The sequence below is a fragment of the Panthera leo genome, chromosome C2 (assembly GCF_018350215.1).
Source record: "Panthera leo isolate Ple1 chromosome C2, P.leo_Ple1_pat1.1, whole genome shotgun sequence".
Lineage (NCBI taxonomy): Eukaryota > Metazoa > Chordata > Mammalia > Carnivora > Felidae > Panthera > Panthera leo.
This window is the reverse complement of record NC_056687.1, coordinates 114184853-114207314: the sequence shown is the minus strand read 5'-3', so window position 1 is coordinate 114207314 and position 22462 is coordinate 114184853. Positions and strand designations below refer to the sequence as shown.

The 22462-nt window shown below is 39.7% G+C and overlaps 1 protein-coding gene and 1 long non-coding RNA gene across 3 annotated transcripts in view; one reads left to right on the top strand and one right to left on the bottom strand.

Annotated features, from left to right (window-relative positions):
• The window catches only part of ANKUB1 (ankyrin repeat and ubiquitin domain containing 1), a 28310-nt gene extending 7992 nt beyond the window's left edge, over positions 1-20318 (bottom strand). Inside the window, exons 1-4 of the mRNA XM_042903022.1 lie at positions 20070-20318; positions 18103-18246; positions 9761-9977; positions 249-363 (exon numbers count right to left, since the gene is read on the bottom strand). Of these exons, the coding sequence (XP_042758956.1) occupies positions 249-363; positions 9761-9977; positions 18103-18246; positions 20070-20159 (566 nt within the window). The 5' untranslated portion in view covers positions 20160-20318. The remainder of the gene's footprint in view (positions 1-248; positions 364-9760; positions 9978-18102; positions 18247-20069) is intronic.
• The window catches only part of LOC122198414, a 37381-nt gene extending 15173 nt beyond the window's left edge, over positions 1-22208 (top strand). The window contains exon 3 of one of the 2 annotated variants that reach the window (XR_006192970.1): positions 22126-22208. This is a non-coding gene — a long non-coding RNA (uncharacterized LOC122198414). Of the gene's footprint in view, positions 1-10822; positions 10976-22125 lie in introns of those variants that run through there. The other variant, XR_006192971.1, reaches the window with a different exon arrangement.
• The last annotated feature ends 254 nt before the right edge of the window (positions 22209-22462 follow it).

The following is a 22462-nucleotide window of genomic DNA, read 5'->3' as shown; positions in this document are numbered from 1 at the left end:
TATTTAAATAGTTAGTGTTTCCTGAGGAAAGTCTACCTGAATTGCAATCCATCACCAAAGGCAGTCAGCCTTGGTGACATCCCTGCTATCTTTTTCCAGTAAATATCTCAATAATAATTTCAGGTTAATTCATGCTAAGTGGAATTGGCATGGTGCGGCACTCCAGCTGTAGAGTGAATTGATGGCTCAAGGTTCCTATGGAAGTTCAGTAAAAATTACTTAATTTAGCATTTGTCTTATCTCCATACTTGAGTACTGGTCCTTCATTTGATAAATAGCGTTGGACTTTAAGTTTTTGTCCCAGAAGACAACCCATCAGAAATTCCTTCCATCCATCCCAGACGTCCAAACGAAGTGTTGTGCCTGTGGATCAAGAGAGGCAGTTAATCATCCCAGTCTATCACTGTGGTTTGGAAATCCATAAAACTTCTAAGGATAGCTTCCTTCAACAGAGGCACAAGCTAGATGCAAATCGAAAAGTAACCTTGGACTAAGTAGACAGGGATGCTATTTTTAGCTTAGGCCTGCAGTCACTTGGAAAAGCCATTTAACTTCTGTGCACTTCCATTTTCCCAGCTGCACAGCAATTGCATATAATGCTGCAATACTTCTTTGCACCTATCTTAAAATAGCCCTGTGGACATTGATTCCGTGCTGACATATACATCACCATGTAGGGGCGCCTGGACGGCTCAGGTCATGATCTCACGGTTTGTGAGTTCTAGCCCTACACTGGACTCTGTGCTGACAGCTCAGAGTCTGGAGCCTGCTTCGGATACTGTGTCCTCCTTTCTCTCTGCCCCTCCCCTGCTTATACTCTTTCTCTCTCTCTCAAAAATAAATAAACATTAAAAAAATTTATACATCACCATGTCAACTGAGCCAGTATGTTGGAAAAGGAAACTGAAGAAACTGTGACAGGACTAATGGGCTTTTGGGGCCGTTAGCTTACAAGCGGGCTATGGGTGGAGTTGAATGATCCTTTCGTTTTATCCTTCACAAAATAGATATTCTGTATTATGAACATGAAAGTAATCTGTTCATTGCCACTGGAGAATTTTTTTTTTTTTAATGGGGAAAGAGAGGAAGTGCAAGTAGGGCAGAAGGGCAGAGGAAGAGAGAGAGAGAATCCCAAGCAGGCTCCACATTCAGCATGCAGCCTGATCCCAAGACCCTGGGATCATGACCTGAGCTGAAATCAAGAGTCACACACTCAACTGACTGAACCACCCAGGCATCCTGCTGCTGGAGAATTTGTCACTTGCTCCTCAAAAGTCTACTCTCTCCTGGTCTACGCTAGGTAGCACCACATATCCTTTGTCCTTCAGGCTGGTGTTTTTTAGGAATCTTCTTTCCTCAGCCTTCTTTTCTTTCTCTACACATTCCCCCGGGATAAAACCCAATCTCCTTCCTGTCTGGCTCACTCACTCACTCTGTCCCAGCCACTCTGACCTTTCACCTGTCCTTCAGACACACTATGTCTACTCCCATCTCAAGACCTGAAGACTTGTAATTTCTTTTGCTTCAAAGGGTCTTCATCCAGCTTTTCACAGAATAGTGTCCTTATTCAGTTTTCAGTTCAAGCATCATGTCCTCACAAAGGACCCTCTTGGGCACCACTGCCCCCTCCCCCCACCCCCCAACTCCTTTAGTCTTTATCCTATGACTTTATTTTAACTTCTTCATAGCTCCTATCATCAGTACTTTAAATCATTTTTCTTGTTTGGACTTTTTTGTTTTTCATGTCCTCACTAAAAAGAAAGTTCCTTCAAGACTTGCCACATAGTCTGGCACTTAATAAGTGCTCACTGAATATTGGCTGACTAAGGCAATCTCAGTGATGCTATTGGCTTCACTGACCACCCACATGGCGTTCATTCCAAAGTCCAAATCTCCACACCAGGCCTCTGCTTCAGCTCCAGAGTCCCCCTGCTGGGGACACAGGCACCTAAGAGAGTGCACTATAAACCCATCGTTCTGAAAGACCACTCATCTTTCCTCAACCTACTCTTCCTCCTGCGTTGTGTCTCAGTTTGTGGCACCACTGTCTTCCTTGTTACCTCCCTCAGCTAGACATTGAGGAGTTACTCTTTGTCCTTCCCTTTTTCTCATGCACAATAGCTAAGGCCTGAAAAGTTTATCTCATAAAAGTTTAAGAACCATTTCCTTGCCTCCGTCTCCCCGGCTCCACCCTATTTCAGGCCTAGATGATCTTTCACCTAAATCTACCTCCGGAAGCTCCCACCAGCCTCCTCATCCCTTTATTCAGGTCTCTGCTCAACTGTCATCTCCTCTTCTAGCTAACCATCTAATAGCCTCCCCCCGCCCCCATGCTACCACATGACTCCCTGTTCCCATATCCTGTTTTCCTTTTACTAAGAAGTTCTCATTTCTATTTAAAATTTGCTCTTTTTCTGTTTACTTAGTGCTGCTTGCCTTTCCCACTGAACCGCAAGCTTCAAGACGCCAGGAATCTTGCCACTGTTGCTCGCAGCTCTATGTTCACTTTCCTTGGTGGTGCCTGGCTCATGGTGGATGATCAGTAAATATTTGTTGAAGGAAATTCTACCCTATTTCCCAAATCCATTTTGGCCACCTGCTGCCCTCCTAGCCCTTTGTAGCCCAGGAGGCTGTCCTGCACTTCAGTGTGCACAATAGGCTATTTCTGGCCTTGGGGTCTCTCCTTTTGCTGTCTGAATTCTTGTGACTTCTTACCCACGCCCTCCTGCCAATAGTTTATGATGCAACCCTGGAATCACCTCCTCCGGGAAGCCCTTCTTAATTATGTCATTAGCTCACCTCTCTAAATAGATAAAAGGACTGTTCAACTGGTTACCATAATGTATGTTGAAAGTCTTTATTGTTAAAAATACATTTCTGCTTTGGAATTCACAGTTTATAAACCCTGACAGAGAACTCTCTGAGCCCAAGCATTGTCTCATCCAGTCTGTGGGTTCTGTTCTAGTTACGCTTTTGGGCTGCAAGGAGGCCCTCAGGAAAATGGGGTTTATTGTACTGAGTCAAGGGCCAGATCTGCTGTACGTTGCGAACAAAAGTACTCAAGATGGGCCACTCCCCAACTCCCAGGAGCTCCAGGATCTCTCTCTCTTTCTCAAGCCCTCTAGCTCTTTGTGTCTCCTCCATTTCTCTGCTAACAGCCTGCCCTGCCTTCTTACAGTTTGTCCTGCCATAGCTGAGGTATGCGTGCAACATTGCTTTGCCATGACCCAACCTTACGTCATGACACCGTGAATTTTCTGCCCACACTGATAACCTGTTTTGTCTCTCTATATTTCCCAATTGGAATTCACAAGGCTAGTAATAATTAATGATAATAATATATTGAATATGAACAGCTAATACTCATTGAATGCTTATTATATGCTCTCCATTATTCTAAGTACTTTACGTGAATAAGAGAATGTAACATTTACAACAATCATAAGTATGGGTTGTATAATTCTCTCCATTTGACATCTAAGGAAACTGAGGCACTATGAGATTCAGTAAACTGCCCAGGTTTTACATACCCAGTAAGTAGTGGAATCAGGAGTTGTACCTAGGCAATCTGGCTTCTGTGCCTACATTCCTGTCCTCTGTGTTATCTTTGTCTCCAAACAAGAATTTAATTGACTCAGCTGTGAGAGCTGATGTCATTGGACAATCTGTAGATTGGCTGACTGCCTTTGAATCAATATGATGGCCTTGGCAGTAGGAACTGGGAATATGTGTGACTTGGCTTATCCATACATACCCTCAGGCCCAGACACATAGTAAGTTTATAATAAATACTTGCAGGTGTTTATTATCCTTGATGCAATAGATTTAGTTGCTCTGAAGCTTCTTGCTGTACTTAAACTTTCTTATTTAAAGGTTTGACTCCTATGGGTAGCACTGAAAACAAGGGACTTTAAACACTGTTCCAAGTACATTTATTTCATCTCCTGACTTAAGTGATTTGCTGTGTTTGTAGTTTACTATAAAAATTACCCATAGGGGCCCCTGGGTGGCTCAGTCAGTTGAGTGTCCAACTCTTGATTTTGGCTCAGGTCACGATTCCAGGGTCATGGGACTGAGAACTGCATCAGACTGTGTGCTGAGTTTGGAGCCTGCTTGAGATTCTCTCTCTCCCCCTTTGCCTCTCTGCCCCTGTCCCCAGCTCCTGCTCTCCCTCTCTCTTAAAAAAATTGTTATCCACAGATGAGCATTGAAAAGCCTGATTGACACTGTACCGCAGCCTCCTTGATCCTCTACAGCTGAGGCTGCACAGCTTCCATCTGAAGAGCCAGCCAAGCTCTAGGCCCAGGAAATAACCTTAATTCTAGTAAAAGGGAATATGTTAAGCCAGTAGCTAAGGTGGGAAGTTGGCATTTCTGTTCATCTGGCTCAGATACTGTCTCAGTTCTAGCAAGTTGCCTTTTTATCCCTCCTGACCAAGCCCCCACCTTGTGCCCCAGAACATGAATGTCAGTATCCTACTCTACCTTTTGGGTTTTAGGACTGAGGTTCATCCATTCTTTGAGCCTGGAGCTGAAGTTCCTACTCTGAACCCCAATCCCTGGGGTTAGATTTCTGTTATGTGTTGTCAGAGCCTCTGATGTCAACAACTAGCTTGTCTGGTTTGTCACCTCTTATGTAATTTATTTATTTATTCATTCACTCACTACTTTGATGCTATGCTATGGCTCGCCCACCAGGCCCCTGCTGGGTCACCCTGGGGTCAACTTCTGCCTTCCTAAATGTAGTTGCAGACTGATCTGTCTACCTATCTCAGGGATCCCACCAGCAAGACTCATTTGAGACTAACTCCCCTTTTCCTGGCCCACCTGCCCTTTCCTAAGTGGTTGCCTAGCATTAGGATCTCAGCTCTTCCTTGATCATCCTGTCCACTGTTGATGAACCCCGATTCTGAAAACTACAGAGAAGGCTATATGATTTAAATCCTCATCAGCAGTAGGGCACCTCCGTCGAGCCCTGTATTTTATTCTCCTTTAACTCCCTATCTGGGAACAATTGTTACACGTGTTTTAACTATTAATTTTAGTTCCTTGCAATGAAGCAGTCCTCATTTCTGAAGGAACAAAGGTAACAATGGATGGTTTTTCTCTTAATGCACAACTTTTGAAAATCCAGAGAACTTCTAAGCAAGTTAACCATTTATTGGATAATCCTTCCATCCCAGTTGGTTTGTACTACTTCTTTTGTCACATATTAAATTTCCTCATAAGTTTAAGAATTCTGTTGGAAAAATAGAAATTTACTTGAAATATGCTATGTTGTAAATGGAAGTAAAACTAATGAGACCTAAGCTTCAGGACCTCTCACTATATGAGTTTTCTAATCCTCTCTTCTTAATTTTGAATTTTTTTCAAAGACCCCCCAAAATTGTATATGTTTATAAAACCTGGATCTGCTCACTCTCTACTTGCAAACCCATCACCATGCCAAGCCATTCAGGAAAGCAGGTATGAGCAACAGTGCCTGTTCTAGGGAATTGTCTTCAACTTCTCCCTATGTGGTCCCTGTATCCCAAGTTTCCGGATTCCTCATCCATACTTTGAGGTCAATATCTGCCTATCTGATCTGAGATTTTTCTTCCTGAATATGGAAATCATTTCCCTGGTGTGGGTTTCCCCTCGTGGGAAGCAAAACAACACATTTATCAGAAATTAAAGAGCATGAATAAAAGTAGGTGCCAATAAAAGTTGGCAGTATAAATTGTTGGAAAGAACCCAATCCTGAGTGTGTGATTATGATTTATTAGCAGTATGACCTTGAGCTGGTCACTTAACTTCTTTGAACCTCATTTTTCTCATTTATAAAATGAATTAAAATAACATGTAGGTCTTCAAGGGGCCTAAGGGCTGGTAGCAGGGCCTTTGAGCCAGCTGAGATTTCAGGGTCTGAGCTGATAGGACCCTGCTCCTGGAATAGTCTCTGAGATACAATGTGCTCATTCTGGCCACGAATACATGCCACATGGCATTTATAGTGAAAAATACCAATGGCATCATTCTGTAAAGGAAAGGTATTCCTTCATTCACTTATTTGTAAGGCACAGTTGTTCCAGAAAGGATTAATGTCAGTTTGTAAGCATATAGAAAATATAGACAGAGTAACTAGCAAACAAGCACATAGATAAGCAAGAGGAAAGCAAAAGCCAGGATAGAGATTTAAGAACTAGAAATGAGGCTCGTGGTGCCTGGGTGGCTTAGTTAAGCATCTGACTTCAGCTCAGGTCATGATCTTGCGGTTCATGAGTTCAAGCCCTGCATTGGACTCTGTGCTGACAGCTCAGAGCCTGGATCCTGCTTCAGATTCTGTGTCTCCCTCTCTCTGCCCCTCTCCTGCTTGCACTCTCTCTCTCTCTCAATAAAAAATAAATATTTAAAAATTAAAAAAAAAAAACCAGAAATGAGGTTAAAATGAACATATAAATGTCCCATACACATTGATACAAGAAAAGGTGGGTGTGGGTGTGGGTGTGTGGGTGTGTGTTGTACCTATATGATGTACCAATAAGCCTCGAGTCACAAAATCACAAATATTAGAGAATGTTTAGCTTTGGCAAATTCTTGATAAGTTAATCATTAAATATTCTATCACCAAAAACATCCTTTATCCTCTAATTACTTATCTTTTTTTTTAATCCCTGAAATCTTTCTGTCTCCATCCTCTTTATTAAAACTGCTCTGAGCTCACCAGTGACCTTTAAGCCAAATCAAAAAGTTTTTCTCAGACATTGTCTTTGGCCTTTTACCAGCATCCTGAAAACAGTCTCTTCCTTGTCATCTGTGACAATGCAAAGTCCCAGTTCCCTCCCACTTCTGACAACTTTGCATATCTCCTTTTCTGACTCCTCTTCTGTCTACTTGCCCTGACTTCAGCATGTCCTGACCACTGGCCTTTGGCCCTTGACATGTTCCTTTCTGTACTTACTCTCTCAGGAAAGCACGTCTCCTAGGGCTTGGCCCCTGACCCATGGGCAGGATGCCTACAGCAGTATCTGCTAACCCAACCCATCATTAAGCCCTCACACCATATTTGTCATGGAGGAGAATTAGACGATGTCACATGTACTTACAACTTTGCTACCAACTAGCAGAGTAACTTTTAGGAAATAAACCATACTCTCTGAGTTTCTTTATATCTAAAGTTCAGGACCCAAAGCATAAGCTCCTTTTCCCAAATTTCACCACCACCGTCCTAGTGTCAGAGCCTTGGTGCTTCCCTCTTCTTAACTGTGATTCAGCCTGACATCCTGTCTCTACTTCCTGGGTTTCTCAGATTCATCTCTTCTGTTGCTAGTGGAATTGGTTAATACTGGGATTCTCAGAAAGCCTGTTGGCATATCACCTTGCTTCTCTCTTCACTCCTATCTGTATTTCATGCTGCTTGCTACCAGATTAAACTTCTGCTAAAACATTTCTGTTCCAGAATGTACGTGGCTATGGTGGCAAGCATATTAAGCTTACATATTAAGCTCTGTTGCCTCACCCCTAAGACCCTTCTCAATCTGACCCCAGTTGTGTTTCCTATTGGTCTCAGCGAGGCTCCTCCACTCTTTGGAACAGTCTCCTGATATTTGTCTTCCCTGGATTAAACCCATGTTTGTGAACCTGTGGCTTGTGTTTTTCTTTTGGCTCAGAAGCCTGGAATGTCTTCCCTTCTTCATTTCAGATGATTATCTTTGTGTGCTCACACCCAGCATTCTCCAGAATGCCTTCCCTTGAGCCATTCAGCCTACACTGAGCTGACTTATTGTATTATAACTAAATATATGTGCATGCCTTCTTTCTACCACTTTATTATAAATGCTTGGAGTGCAGAAGCAGTTCTGCATCTCTCTATATGAGCTAGTAAGTATTTCCAGACTAAATGAACTATTGAAGCCCTTGATTTTTTTTTTAAGTTTATTTCTTTATTTTGAGAGAGAGAGAGAACACAAGTGGGGTAGGGACAGATATAGAGGGAGAGAGAATTCCAAGCAGGCTTTGCGCTGTCAGCACAGAGCCCGATGCAGGGCTTGAACTCACAAATGGCGAAATCATGACCTGACCCAAGATCAAGAGTTGGATGCTTAACCAGCTGAGCCCCCAGGCACCCCTGAAGTCCTTGATTTTCAATATGAGCTTGACTGTTTCTCAGAAGCCTTCTGATTTTCCACTGTCTTTAGAAAGGGGTCAATTTTCAACTCTTGATAGCATCAGGGATGACTCATTGACTGGGAAGGGGAGAACCTGGAAGACAGGCTGATCATAACTCCTTTACCCTCTAGTTAAAAAAGGTGGACTAGCTATTGAGGAACACTAGGGATGCTTTGCACAAAGATATGAAGCAGCCCAAAGACTTTTCCTCCCTTCTCTTTGAGGCTCTTCTTTCCTTGCCTCTCCTCCTATGGCCTGTGTTCTAATGGTGGCTAAAGCAGTCTACTCTGGTCATACTCGAGCCCCTAGAACCTGACATTTGAAAACCATCATTCCTATGGGGTCATTTTGGGAGGCCTGGGTTATCCTTGACACATCCTGAGCAAATCATTTAACCATTTGGAATATTTTTGCTTTCTTTAAATCTATAAAAATTGGAGGTTAGACCAAGCCATTTCTAAATTCTCTTCTAGCTGTAAACTGTCATATCATAATCTGAGTACCATAGGCCTGAAGAGCAGTCACCCTAATTTTCTCATGTATCCTTTTATGTTTCATTAAATAACTAGATCATAAGTTGCTTGGGGACAAATGCCTCTTGTGTGTCCTTACTCACATAAGCCTCCACCATCTTCTGGGCAGGGCTGATCTCTTAGCAAGCATGCAGACTGGCATGTGCTTTACTGTGAGGTACTCTCAGGACAAATCCCAGAACATCACTTCCTTTGGTCAAAAACAGGATGATAAATGATGTCAAAAGTTTTGAGAGCCTCAATTAAAGTACCATGAAAGAATTAGCAAATATAAGAGTCAAGAGAAATAACAATAAATGAAAATTTAGCAGTTATAAAAAGCAAAACTGCCTAATTCAATGATGTTTACAAAGCCCTACTATAAATTGGGAGAAGTCCAATTCCATTGCAACAAATGTGACAACACAATGTTACCTAAACTTCTGCTAATTATCACAAAGATTCATTCACCTCAAGCAAGAATCTCTGTAAGGTTTGAACCATTTTCCAATAGAGTTAAAACAATCTGATGGTCCTTTGATTTTGTCTTCATGGTATATGGCTACAGCAGTCACAACCTGGAAGTACAATATTTAAATAAATGTTGTAATGTGTCCATCAGGGATGAATGCCAGCTCACTAATCTGTACATCAGGATGAATGCCTGCACAGTATCTGCTTCATGCTGTTTAAAAGATTAACGTAACTGATAATATCTTAAAATAAGATTGCAAGTCTCACATGCTACCATTCGTGTTAAAAAGGAGAAAAAGAACGTGTATTTGAACTTCCTTCTATGTATTCTTGAAATATATTTTGAAAGAGAGACATATAAATTGGTCTGAGTTTTGCTCTTCTATCCCGAGGATATTAACAAGTTATCCTACTTTGAGAAAAGAGAACAAGACTTGGCAGGGCTATGAGACCTTTCTTATTTCTTAGTCTACAGACCCAGCTACCAGAGAGGTGTATTGATAATTTACATCCCCACTGAGGTTACAGAAGTTTTAGTTTGGAAACAATTCCTCCATTTGTTGCAAATCTGGTATCGAAGAACCCTAGCGCTGAGCAGTAGTTAGTATCAAATATAGTGGGCAGTACCGATGTCTGTTTGGTAGTCCCTGAGGGTGTTGCAGTCATACATCTCCATTCCGTTTGGGGTCCGGAGACAGAAGACACTCACGGGAAAGCCACATCTCAGAGCTACCAGTGTTCTCAGATCAGACACTTTTTTACTAAGAAGGGAGATGTTCTCCATCATTGGCATTGTCTCTTGGGTCACAGCATTGAACACATAGAGAGTTGGCTTATCTTCTTCCTAAGGGGAAAGAGAAGGAGGGAACTTAAGAATAAGCACTGTCTTGGGGTTGGAGCAAGGGAAAAACGTTTCGGAGGGTGGCCCTAAGTGCCTGTAACTTCCATGATGTGGGTGCTAAGGATGAGGGCAAAGGCCAGTTAGGTTCCCTGGCTTCTGGTCTAACTCTTGTTCTTCTGTCCCAAGGATATTAAGGAGTCCTCCTGCTTTGAGTAGCATAAAGAAGACTTGGCAGGGCTTTGAGACCCCTTTTTTTAGTCGACAAACCCAGATACACAAGAGGCATGTTGATAATTTATATCCAAGCTGCACTTATGGAGGTGTTGGTTGAGAAACAACTCCACTGTTACGTTGTGCATTGATTTGGAAATACTGTGGATTCTTCGGGGCACTTGCGTGGCCCAGTTGGTTAAGCGTCTGACTCTTGATTTTGGTTCAGGTCATGATCTCACGGTTGTGGGATCAAGCCCTGCATCAGGCTCTGCACTGACAGCATGGAGCCTGCTTGAGATTCTCTCTCTCCCACTCTCTCTGCCCCTCACATTCATGTTTTCTCTTTCTCTCTTTTTTTTTCTCAAAATAAATAAACATTTAAAAAAAAGAAATACAATGGATTCTAAACCTTTGGTCAGTTTTTAAAATCCTTTCTAAGAGGTTGTCTCTAAGGAATGGAACCAAGTTCAAGATTGGGGGGATAGTTGGCTTATCATTTTATGCTTTTCATTGTCTGTATGGTTTGACTTAAAAAAACAAACAAACATGTGTATTTATTTTTACTCTTTAAAAAGGGAAGTTCTAAATATAAGTGAAAATTTTCCTTTTTTCTTTTTCTTTTGCAATCCAAATAGGAAAGCAAGTGGCACTGATGGATCTGAAGCAGAATTAAAATGGAAACTTTGGGGAAAATGTTCATTCTCCTGTTAACAACAGGTGAATCAAGCCAAACTAAAACTAAAAACACAGGAAACGGGAAATGTGAAGGGGGCAAAGAGAAGACTATTAACATTTTCACTCTTCTAACAAAAAAAGTGAAATTGACTTTACTTCCTCTTTATCGGATTCAGGACAATCATTTTTTTCCTCGAAGGCTTCTTGTTGGCTTGGCAGATTTGAATGCACAGTGCTGCCACTGTAACATGGGACTCTTGGGTCTTAAGTAAAACTGAGAAGGGGGCTCCAGCCAGTCATTGCTCTCTTGTTCAGCCTCTGTTCTTCTCTCCCTTTCTCCTATCAAAATTTATTTCTGGATTCCCCAGGAGCCCCTCCCTGTTTCAGGCTCATAATACGTTATATTCATTCCCCTCCTCCCAGGTCACACATTGCCATGATATAATCAACATGCAGATCTCTTTGAAAGAGGCTTTAAAAGAGTAATGAATGTTATTGATGAACATTTAGGCTTCAAAGCTTTGATCTGGGGCCCATTTCAGTGACTCAAATCACCAGAAACAGGTTCCGGCCCTCTGTTTCCTGAGTCTGAAGTGCTTAGAACAGTTTTACTCAATAGCTTCTCATAAATCTGCTCAGTAAAAATTGAAAGGACATAGGTAGGATTCACCCTTTCCCTTTCGCCATGTTTATGTTTTCCTATGGCTGCATTAAAGACCAACCTAATCCATGTGATACATATAGGTAGGAAGAAATTCTATGAAAACTGAATAAAAAGAGTTGGGGGGGGGGAGAAAAATTATATTTTAGATAATAGCTGTTCCTTATTTCTTTTATGATTACTCTGATTTCTTGTTAGCCCTTGGTACCGATACTAATTTATAGTTAAAATTAAATGTGTAATGTGGAAACAAAATAGCAAAGGCCCAAGTCACTCTTAATGGCTAACTAGCAATTACATAATGTTACAGAGTTAAGTTAAAAAGGAGCTTCTAATAATATGAATAAACACAAGCATCTATAACCTAGGTATACATAAAGCTCTGAAACAAGTAATAAGTTAGAATTGCAAAATATACGGCAATGTTTAGATGAAAATCAAAAGTGTAAATAAGAAAATATTATTATTAATGAAGCCAGGTTCTTAAGTTGCAAGAAAATTAACACCTACAGAATTTGTTATTTTATTTATTTATTTATTTTGAGTTTGTTCTTTCTTTTCTTTTTTTTTTTTTTTTCTTTTCTTTTTTTTTTTTTTTTTTCTTTTCTTTTCTTTTTTTTTTTTTTTAGCACCCAGGAACTTCCCAGGCCCATTTAATTCATAATGTATCTGGAATATAGTTCTCTTTGTAATATTTTAACTCTATTTATCTATCATTTTATAAACCTTATTTTTGTAAAAAAGCTCATTTTAAGTTCTAATGAGGCAGACCAATATTGGAGACACTTCTTCATGTTGGTTATTTGGAGGGGGAGCAGGTAGGTGCTGATTAATAGCAACTTGCCAACTCATTCTATCTACATAAGAAAAGCCATCTCTCTAGCTCTATGATGCCACTCCTCAAATTTTCTAAAGGGAACACTGGTAGTTATACTCAAGGAAGTCAGATGTTATTAAATAAACAATACTACCGCAAATAATTGTTGAACATACATAAAATTAGATTTTTCCCTTTACAAATAAACCAAGACACCATGGTAGGTAGGAGGTACAGACAAAATGTCTTATTTTTCAATAAAAACAAATACATAGATCTACTTCATGGTAATAATTCCACTTTTGTCTTAAGAAACCAAGTGCAAACTCACTGTAAAAACATGTGCATTAACAATAAAATAGGAAAAGTTAAAGAGAAACAGATGGAAATAAAACAAAAGTTAATGCAAGTTTTGAACACTGCTGTACATTTTCTACAAGTTCTGCTTTTTTAGATTTTGTTTTTCTGGAGTTGCAGCACTAAAAAAGCAGAAACTTGCCCCAGTGATTCCTGAGTAGATGAAAAGAGGAAATAAATAATGTTTGCTTTTCATAAGAGACTCTTAAAAACTGAGAACAAACTGAGGGTTGATGGGGGGTGGGAGGGAGGGGAGGGTGGGTGATGGGTATTGAGGAGGGCACCTTTTGGGATGAGCACTGGGTGTTTTATGGAAACCAATTTGACAATAAACTTCATATATTGAAAAAAATAAATAAGTAAAATAAAACCTCCTAACCAACCACACACAAAAAAAATAATGTTTGCTTTTGTTGAACTGAATGAATTCTAGATGTCTTCATAAAAATCTTAACCTCATAAACTTCTTTTGTATGAAAATCATCCTGCAGACGTTATACTTGAATTCTAGGACACTGAATTCAAATACCTTTCTTCACCAAATTCTTTACATATTATTCTTTATGGCTTATCTTTAAAAAAATAGACATTTTTTAGAACAATGTTTTGTTTGTAAATTATACTTTTTTTAAGTTAAATTTTTTTAAATTTAAGTGATCTCTACACCCCACATGGGGCTTGAACTCATGACCCCAAGATCAAGAGTCACTTGCTCCTCCAACTGAGCCAGCCAGCCACCCCTCATTTGTAAATTCTACATTTTTAAGAAGCATATTTATACATTTTTTGTGTGTGTCAAGTATATTTAAAATCTAAAGTCACATATTATGTGTCTCCTGGATTTGGGTGTTTATATGTTGAGTGCCTTTCAAAAGCTAAAGGTATAGTAACTTGAATCAATTTTAGGACTTGTAATATATTTTAAGCTTCTCCAACTTGTCTAATAGACATTTACTCAATACTACCACAATTAATCTGATCTCTTACCATAAAATAACATTCCAAGGATGCCCGAAAGGAATAACTAAGCTTTAACGCCATCCCTTGGTTGGTAGAAATATGGTGAGAGAAGGAGGCAGGGAACCCAGAAGGAGTGTCAGGGAGGCTGAGCCCACCTCACATGGTAGAAGGTGTGACCTGTCAAAGATTTGCTTGTTAGCCCCCTTTGCAGTAGGTCCTGGACACGTGACCAGGATGCTCCTAATCAGGCCTACCCATCCAGCCCTACTTTGAATTAGGGGCCAGTAAGGCAGAGCAGGAACAGATACAGGGAATCCTCTGTGGCAGTGGCAGATCTGAGGCATTGCTGCTGTGTCCAGGACCTGCTTCAAGGGCTTAGAGGTAGCCGAAGTGGTAGCTTTCCTGGACTAGTCCTAGGGCCTGATTAAGACATTGTTTTTGGCTCCATAATCTCTGAGCCTGATTCTTCAGTCTTCCTGTCAAGACTGTGAACTTCCCAGTAGCCTTTCAATATGTTTATTTTCTGCTTCAATTGTCCAGGGTTTGTTTCTGCTGCTTGCAGCTAAGAACCCTGATGCTAGATAAGAAAATTTAGGGCAAGGATGCAGGAGCACCTTGCCGTGAGGGTAGAGAGGGAGAGAGATGCCACAGTAAGGGAGGGAATCCAAACCCTGAAATGCATCTCAATACCTTGCTATAACATTTCTGATAACACTCATATACCTTCTTGTTAATTTTCACACTCTACCTCTCAAGGCCTTTGTCAACTTATTTATTCAACACCTATTTACAGAAAGCCTCATATGCCAGGTGCTATTCCAGGCAGTGGGTGCCAACAAAACTCAAGCAATAGTTTCCACAATAACACTGGTTGGAGTGAAGGGGGCAAGTGCGATAGCATTTCTGCATGTCTGACAACCTAGGCCTTTCCACTGCATCATGCCACGGTTTACCGGATGAATGGGCAGCAATGAATGGGCAGGACTGACTCCTGTGTTAATAGAACTTGGATATATGTGCTATAGAAGATAACATCTATGGTTTCTGTAGTTTTTTCCCAAAGAAGATAAAACTAATACAATGTTCCTTCCCTACTATTCTCATATCACCTCCTCATTCACTTTTCCAAATGGGTCTACATTACCATTAAAGGAGAAGGTGTAATACACAAGGAAGCTGGGAAATATATTGACTATTTAAAAAATGTATTTAAGAGCAGATCACCTCTTAATTTATCAGAAGTCTTTTCCTCTTTTCACACAAGCAAGCCTTGTAATTCACACAAAAATATAAGCACGATAAAGAAACCAAATATTTTGGATTTGTTTCGTAATATCTACTTGTAGTTTTTTAAAAAAGAAAGTTGTTTACTTTGCAAATTTTTAAACTTTGCAAAAACATTTGTTTCTCATCTTGGTATGTCTAAGTTGTACCAAAATAAATGAAGAGCCTCTAGCTTTTCAAGATTCTCAGAAGGTAAAACTAATTGCGTGAAGTACCATAGTTAAATAGGAAAGGTACTGCTTAAATTTGTATACATCTAATTATGCAATAAAGCAACAACATGACTTAGAATGCAGCCTTGTGTTAGTTACTTAAGATAGATTAAACAGCACAGAACTGGTCTGACTGCATTCTCTGAGGCATGGGATATTTTCATCATGTATTTTTGTTGTTGTAAACCCATTTGGACTGTTATTATTCATACACAGTAAATGGTGTGGACTTTTGAAATAAGCCTGTTTTATCATCTAATCTAAACAGGAACTAAGGCAGGATAAAAACCAATATTTATGGCTTTTGCAGGTAAATCTCTTCTTTCAGATTCAAGATACTGTTTTTCTCCTAAAACCAGTGATACGAACTTCTCTAAATGTGATTCTACCGGAGAAAGTGAAGATTAAGATCAGTAAGATTTCCATTGAACTTGAGAGTTTTTAATTAAACCCTATGTGCTGGCCAGTCCTGTGATGCATAATTAGCTTCTGCCTCTCTTGGGTAAACCCATTTTACCTCTCTACTCTTTTTTTTTTTTTTCCATTAGGAGTTTAAACTCCAGAGAAAGGTTTGAGTTCAGTGTGAAGACAGCTTGCATCACTGTGATAGATGATGCTTTATTGCCAGAATTTATAAAATATTTTTGTAAGTAAAACTATGAAATGGATTGCATCGAGGGAGGGAAACTGAGGGGCCAAAGGTAGGAGGAAGACTTTTTACTGTATATATACTTTTTGTATCTTTTATCTATGTGAGTGTACTACCTGGTCAAAAATACATAAAAGGAAGAATTTTTTAAATAAGGAAAATAAAGCCAGTGCCGAGTTAAGTAATAGTATTTTATTCATACTCTTAACACACATTATCTACGTCCCTAAACAGCTGTGGCTCAATCCATCTCTTCCAGCCAGCTCAAATATTAGTAATAAACTTATACCACTATCTCCAGGTAAACAAACAACATATCTCAAACATCATTCTTGGCACTGGAAAATTCCAGCACATTTTAAAGAGTTTATCCTGTACATTACCAAAAACGTAGTATATGAGTATATTTAAAGACATGAGGAAAGACATTTAAGAAATGAGATTGGGGAAAAAAAAGAAATGAGATGGAATTTAGTCTACCCAAAAGAGTATTATACTATAATTATTTTAGTGCAGAGGAAGAAAAGAAGTCAGAGTTATTTTTATTTATCTTTTTGGTAATTAAGCAGTCTTCAAGAATATAACAATAACACATGAATAAGTGCTCATAAAACATTAAAAACACATATACAAATATGTTATTTTTATTTACATAAATGAGATCATACAATGCTTATTTTTCTGTGACCTGTTTTTACTACTTAGTAGTAAATATTTTATTTTATTTTTTATTTTTATTTTTTTTAAGTTTTTAATGTCAATTTATTTTTGAGAAAGAGAGAGAGACAGAGTGCAAGCAGGGGAGGAGCAGAGAGAGAGGAGACACAGAATCTGAAGCAGGCTCCGGGCCTTGAGCTGTCAGCACAGAGCCCGACGTGGAACAGTGAGATCATGACCTGAGCCGAAGTTGGACACTTAACCAACTGAGCCACCCAGGCGCCCCAGTAGTAAATATTCTAGAGTATTTTTTTTAAACATAGACTCTCCACTTAGTCAATCAATAAAACATATTAAAAAACAAAAAGAATTAGCTTTGGCTATCGTAAACATTTTTTAAGTGCTAAATATGAGAAAATTAGTGCCCCATTTAGCAGAGAATGTGTACTTAGTTGCTTAGTTTCTTGAGGATCATGTTTCCATTTGGGGTAAAGAACTATTATTGAATCATATTTCTTCCCTAGAGATCAGCTCTTAAACTCTTTAGGCCACCTGTCTCTAAGAAATTGTCAGAAGTTAAGGATCCTCCACCCAGAAAATCTCCAGGCACATAATTTTGCTTATTTTGCAATTTTAGGGTTTTGTAAAGTGCTTAAGGACCCCCAATTAAGCACCACTAATTAAGGGCACTATAAATGGAAAAGGCTGTCTCTGGGGTATGTACACATAATTAATGAAGGGCTACTCTCACTGGATTTGGATGTAGAAACTGCCCCTTCATTTAAAAAATTTTTTTTTTAATTTTTAATGTTTATTTCTGAGAGAGATAGAGTGAGACAGTGCAAGTGGAGGAGAGGCAGAGAGAGAGAGGGAGACACAGAATCTGAAGCAGGGGCCAGGCTCTGAGCTGTCAGCACAGAGCCTGACGTGGGGCTTGAACCCACGAACTGTGAGATCATGAACTGAGCTGAAGTTGGACACTTGACTGAGCCACCCAGGTGCCCATCCCCCCGCTTCATTCTTACAGTTACTGAGAATTTCTTCCTTTCCTCACTCCACTGCCCCTAATCCATTGTGGACCCATGGAAGTGATTGAATTTTCCTTCCACATCAATATTCCAGATCTATGCCTTGGCCTTATTCTGATATTTGTAAGTGGGTTGTTCTGGGATAACTGTTTGGAGCAGCAACAAAGGGGATAGAGGAGGGAAGGGAGAGAAGGAGTAAACAAGGGGAACTCTATCCAGACTCCACACCTTATTTCCCCTTACAGCAGAAATAAGACCAGTTAGACAAATGAAAGACAGGAGAAGGCAAGAAAAGTTCTTCCTAAGTTATGAAATTACTTTTGTTGAATTATCCACACTTTACTCAAAATGAAGTAGGTATCTTGGAGAAATGCTATTCTGGGGGCACCTGGGTGGCTCAGTCGGTTAAGCTTCTGACTGTAGCTCAGGTCATGATCTCGCGGTCCATGAGTTCGAGTCCCGCCTCGGGCTCTGTGCTAACAGCTCAGAACCTGGAGCCTGCTTCAGATTCTGTGTCTCCCTCTCTCTCTGCCCCTTCCCTGCTGATGCTCTGTTTCTCTCTATCTCTCAAAAATAAGTAAACGTTAAAAAAAAATGTTATTCTGATCACCATACCTTAACAAAGCATTTGAGAGTTGAACAAAAAGATATTCCAACATCCACAAGACTCCAGCTGTCCTTTAGGGCTGCGCCAGCATACATCAGCTCCAGATACCGCCTGCCTTGTTCATCTTCAGAGAGAGGAATGTGGAAATAATCCTTCAAAATCAATAGCACTTTATCAAAGCAGTGTATCTCCACGTTACTAGACCCGCAATATAATCTCTTTTCTTTTATGTTTTTTCCCCCACTGAGAATTATAAAATTATTTTGGACAGAGGAAGAGGTATTAGACAGGAGCTCTCAACTTGGAGTCTAGAGATCTCCACAAAAGTTTACGGATAGAATTTAGTTGGGAAAAACTGTATTTTATTTTTATTAACTCTAAATTAAACTGAGATTATATATATAGGCAACAAACTACTGTGTATATAGGCAACAAACTAAAGAAACAGTGGTTGGCTATATCTGTGACTTTGTCACCAGTAGAAGTCATAGCTATTTTCATATCACGCTATAGTTGTTGCGGAAATCTCAAAATATTATACTGATCACTACTTTGAAATTACAAGTTATTAGATGAATTGCTAAAATTTGTCAATATGTTAAGTCCACCATATCACAAATTTGGTTTTTAAAAAAATATGAATGTATGTATGTATGTATGTATGTATTTATTTTGAGAGAGAGAGCATGCATGCATGTGAACAGGGAAGGGACAGAGGGAGAGAGAGAGAATCTTAAGCAGACTGCATGCCCAGCATGAAGCCCGACACAGGGCTCGATCCCACAACCCCGAGATCATGACTTGAGCTGAAATCAAGAGTTGGATGCTGAACCAACTGAGCCACCCAGGCACCCCACAAATTTGTTTTGTAATGTTTGCAAATCATATTTCAATATAGCTTGTTTCCTTTTCTTTGTATGTATTTTATTGTATGCATTTAAAGACATTCTGAGGGGGGCGCCTGGGTGGCTCAGTCGGCTGAGTGTCCGACTTCAGCTCAGGTCATGATCTCACGGTCCCTGAGTTCGAGCCCCGCATCGGGCTCTGTGCTGACAGCTCAGAGCCTGGAGCCTGCTTCGGATTCTGTGTCTCCCTTTCTCTCTGCCCCTCCCCCGTTCATGCTCTGCCTCTCTCTGTCTCAAAAATAAACATCAAAAAATTAAAAAAAAAAAATAAAGACATTCTGAGGAATCCATAGGCTTCATCAGACTGCCAAAGGATTCATGACATAGGAAGATTAAGACCCTCTGTGTTAGAAGATCTAGATTTCAGTAATCATAGTAATCTACTAAATATCATGTGACTGCGATTCAATAAATGCTCCTCAGCAAATAGAAATGATCATCTCGAAGTTAACTACTATCTGATGGTCAGGACCTAAACATTTGTCTTAAGTTCCCATTTTAGAGGGGATATTTCTAAAAATTTATGAGATACTGAATCCAAATTATTTCTTATCCTGGTTCTGTAATCATAAGTAAAATGGTCAGCCTCTCTGAGCTTCAGTTTCCCTGGTTGCAAAATGAGGCTATCGCTCAGAAGTTGTCTATAGTCCTCTCCACCTCAAAAATCTTTTGGATCTTTCTAGTTACTTGTTCACCAAATGGGCCATCTGTCTGACAATTGGCATGCTCTACTTATATAGTTTAGAGTTAATGCCCTGTTTTTGTCCTTTTATGAAGAATTACAATAATACTACCTGGCCAGTGCACAACCCACACATTTCATAAAGAGAAGTCAAACTTTTTTTTTTTCCTGAGAATTTACTGACTCAGTTTGCTTCCTGTCTAACGCCTCCATGGTTACTATATTCTTATCAAACTGCTATGTAAACAAATAATGATATTTTCAAATAGTTTTAGTTCCCTGTTTGCTGGAAACGTACCTAATAGTATCTCTGCCCCATGTACAGTTTAAATTTATTGCATAGTTAAAATTAGTATACATCTTAGTGGCTTAGGGACAAAGCACATACCTTTATCATCAGCTTGACAGCCTCCACAGTTTCATCTGCTGAAACATCAAATGGTTCAAAAGATCCCTCAAAGGCTATGAAAATCCTCATTCTCTCAACAAACAAACAACCCTGCAACTTTTTTCAAAGAATTGGATAGCTGGAAAAATTCCAATTCACAATTAAGGACAAAAACGATGGCCAGAGGCAGCTGTTACTATCTAGCTTGAAAGTTGAGTGGAGAGAATGTAAAGAGACAAGTCCTGCTGTATCAGTATTGGGTAACACAGACAACAGCTGCATTGGAGGAAATGTTTCTCTATCAATGGCAGTCAACAACCACCTTGTTCCGATATTACAGAAGCCAACAAACTTGACAATGGTTGGGGCAAGTGTGAACAAGATCAAACATGTAATACAGAAATGCCACACATAAATTACACTTTTGTGATGTGACCATCATTTACTGACTCTTGAATTTTTACTCAAGTGCAGCTGATTGAAAGACCCTTCAAAATAGATACGTGATTGGGATGTACTGGCAAGCAGTAAAGCATGTTTAAACAGAGTTGATTTTATTGAATGTGATAATCCTGAAAGTTCTCTGTAAATAACTCTGAGCTGATGCATTCTGGTTTCCTTAACAACTTTGTGTACTTGTTCCCTGGCAGTATTTCTAATCCCGCCATGGGGTACAGAACAATGCCCACTTGCACCAGGGAGATGAATGCAGAGGCAAATGACTGTGGTTTTCCCTTTGCATCTCTGTAATGGAATCTTTCCAATAGCAACACGATATAGTTGTATGTCTTTTAGTCCTTGCCTTCATGTTATTTAGAACAATTTACCATTGTTATTTTCTTCAACTTCCCTTAGCATTGGTGGAAAATATTTCAAACTCTATTCAATAAATGAGAAAAGATATTAAGCACCATTTCTCAAGTTTATAGAGTAAGCCTTGTACTGGATGGAACTTAATTCTAAGGCTCTCCCAGTATGATAAACTTGGTTTACTGCTGTTATGTCTGATTATTTGTGTGTATAAATCTTGTGTTCTTCCTCCATTTCCTCCTCATCCACAGCAGAATCCTCATCTTGCATTGCTTTGTATTCTTAACAGCATTTAGCACAATGTGAGTCACATGATAGATGCTCCATAAATATTAACCTGTTAGTTGATTCCATTGTGATTTCCAACCTGAATTCCAACCATAAGAAATTTGAGAAAATGGAAAACATAAAAAGGGCAAAGGATTTAATTGCAAAACTAACTCTTTTTGCCTCATATTTTTCAAGTGTTGCAACATCATGATATTTTCTTATGTTGTCAACATTTTGATAAGAAGTTTATCAACATAGGGTGTAGTTCATGCTGTTTCAGTGTCTCCCCCCAAGCTGCTGTGTCTGTTGACTGGTGAAGGCTCATAGCTACACCCCCCTCTCTAAAGAATTGCCCTAAGTTGATGGGAGCTGCCTTGCCAAACAACTAGGCACCCTGCCTTAATAACAGATGGCTAAGTGACTACAAAAGTCCAGCCTTCTCATCTTAGGGAGTGAAAACTCTGCAAAAGATTCTTGTAGATCAGACTATGGCTGGACTTTACCTGAGACTACATTCTTTCTCACTTTTTCTTCTTCCCAACTCTGCTGAATTCTCTCCCTTGCTAGTTTTTCTTGTGCACTCCCTCAGTAATTGATACGCATCCCAATCCCTGTCTCAGGCTCTGCTTCCAGAGAAACCAACCTAAGACATAGGATCCTAAAGAAGCATATGTACTTTAAGAAATCACAACCAAGTGCTTTGTAGCTTCCTGAAATACATGTGTATTTTTGTATGTTATAGTAGTCTTGCCTTTGGAGTAAATGCCCCGCTCAAAATTACGTCATTAAGTACTTACTCCTTACCTCTGTCGCCAGCAGTGATGTTTGTAATGTGACCCTTTTCTCATCATCAGTTATTTGGACCAGAATGGAACTGTTAGGATCCTTTCTTTTTGGCTGAAGGAAAATAAGAACTTGTGGTTTGATCTGTAACATGCAACTTAGTCACTGTGGGTAAATCATCTTCTTCCTCCAGTGTGACTGAGTGGCAGAGAAATCTAAGAAGAAAGAATGAAACAGACATATGAAGACGAACACAGGACATAGAGAGCACTCCCATGGTTTCTGCTGCCCTTGAATTGTGAGACACTCTGTATTTATATAATACATTCCGCCTATTTTGCTTAAGCATGCTCTAAATGGTTTCTGTCACTTAAAATTATATGAGTTCTTCTTCTTCTTTTTTTTAAATGTTTATTTATTTTTGAGAGAGAGACAGAGCATGAGTAGGGGAGGGGCACAGACACACACACACACACACACACACACACACACACACAGAATCCAAAGCAGGCTCCAGACTCTGAGTTGTC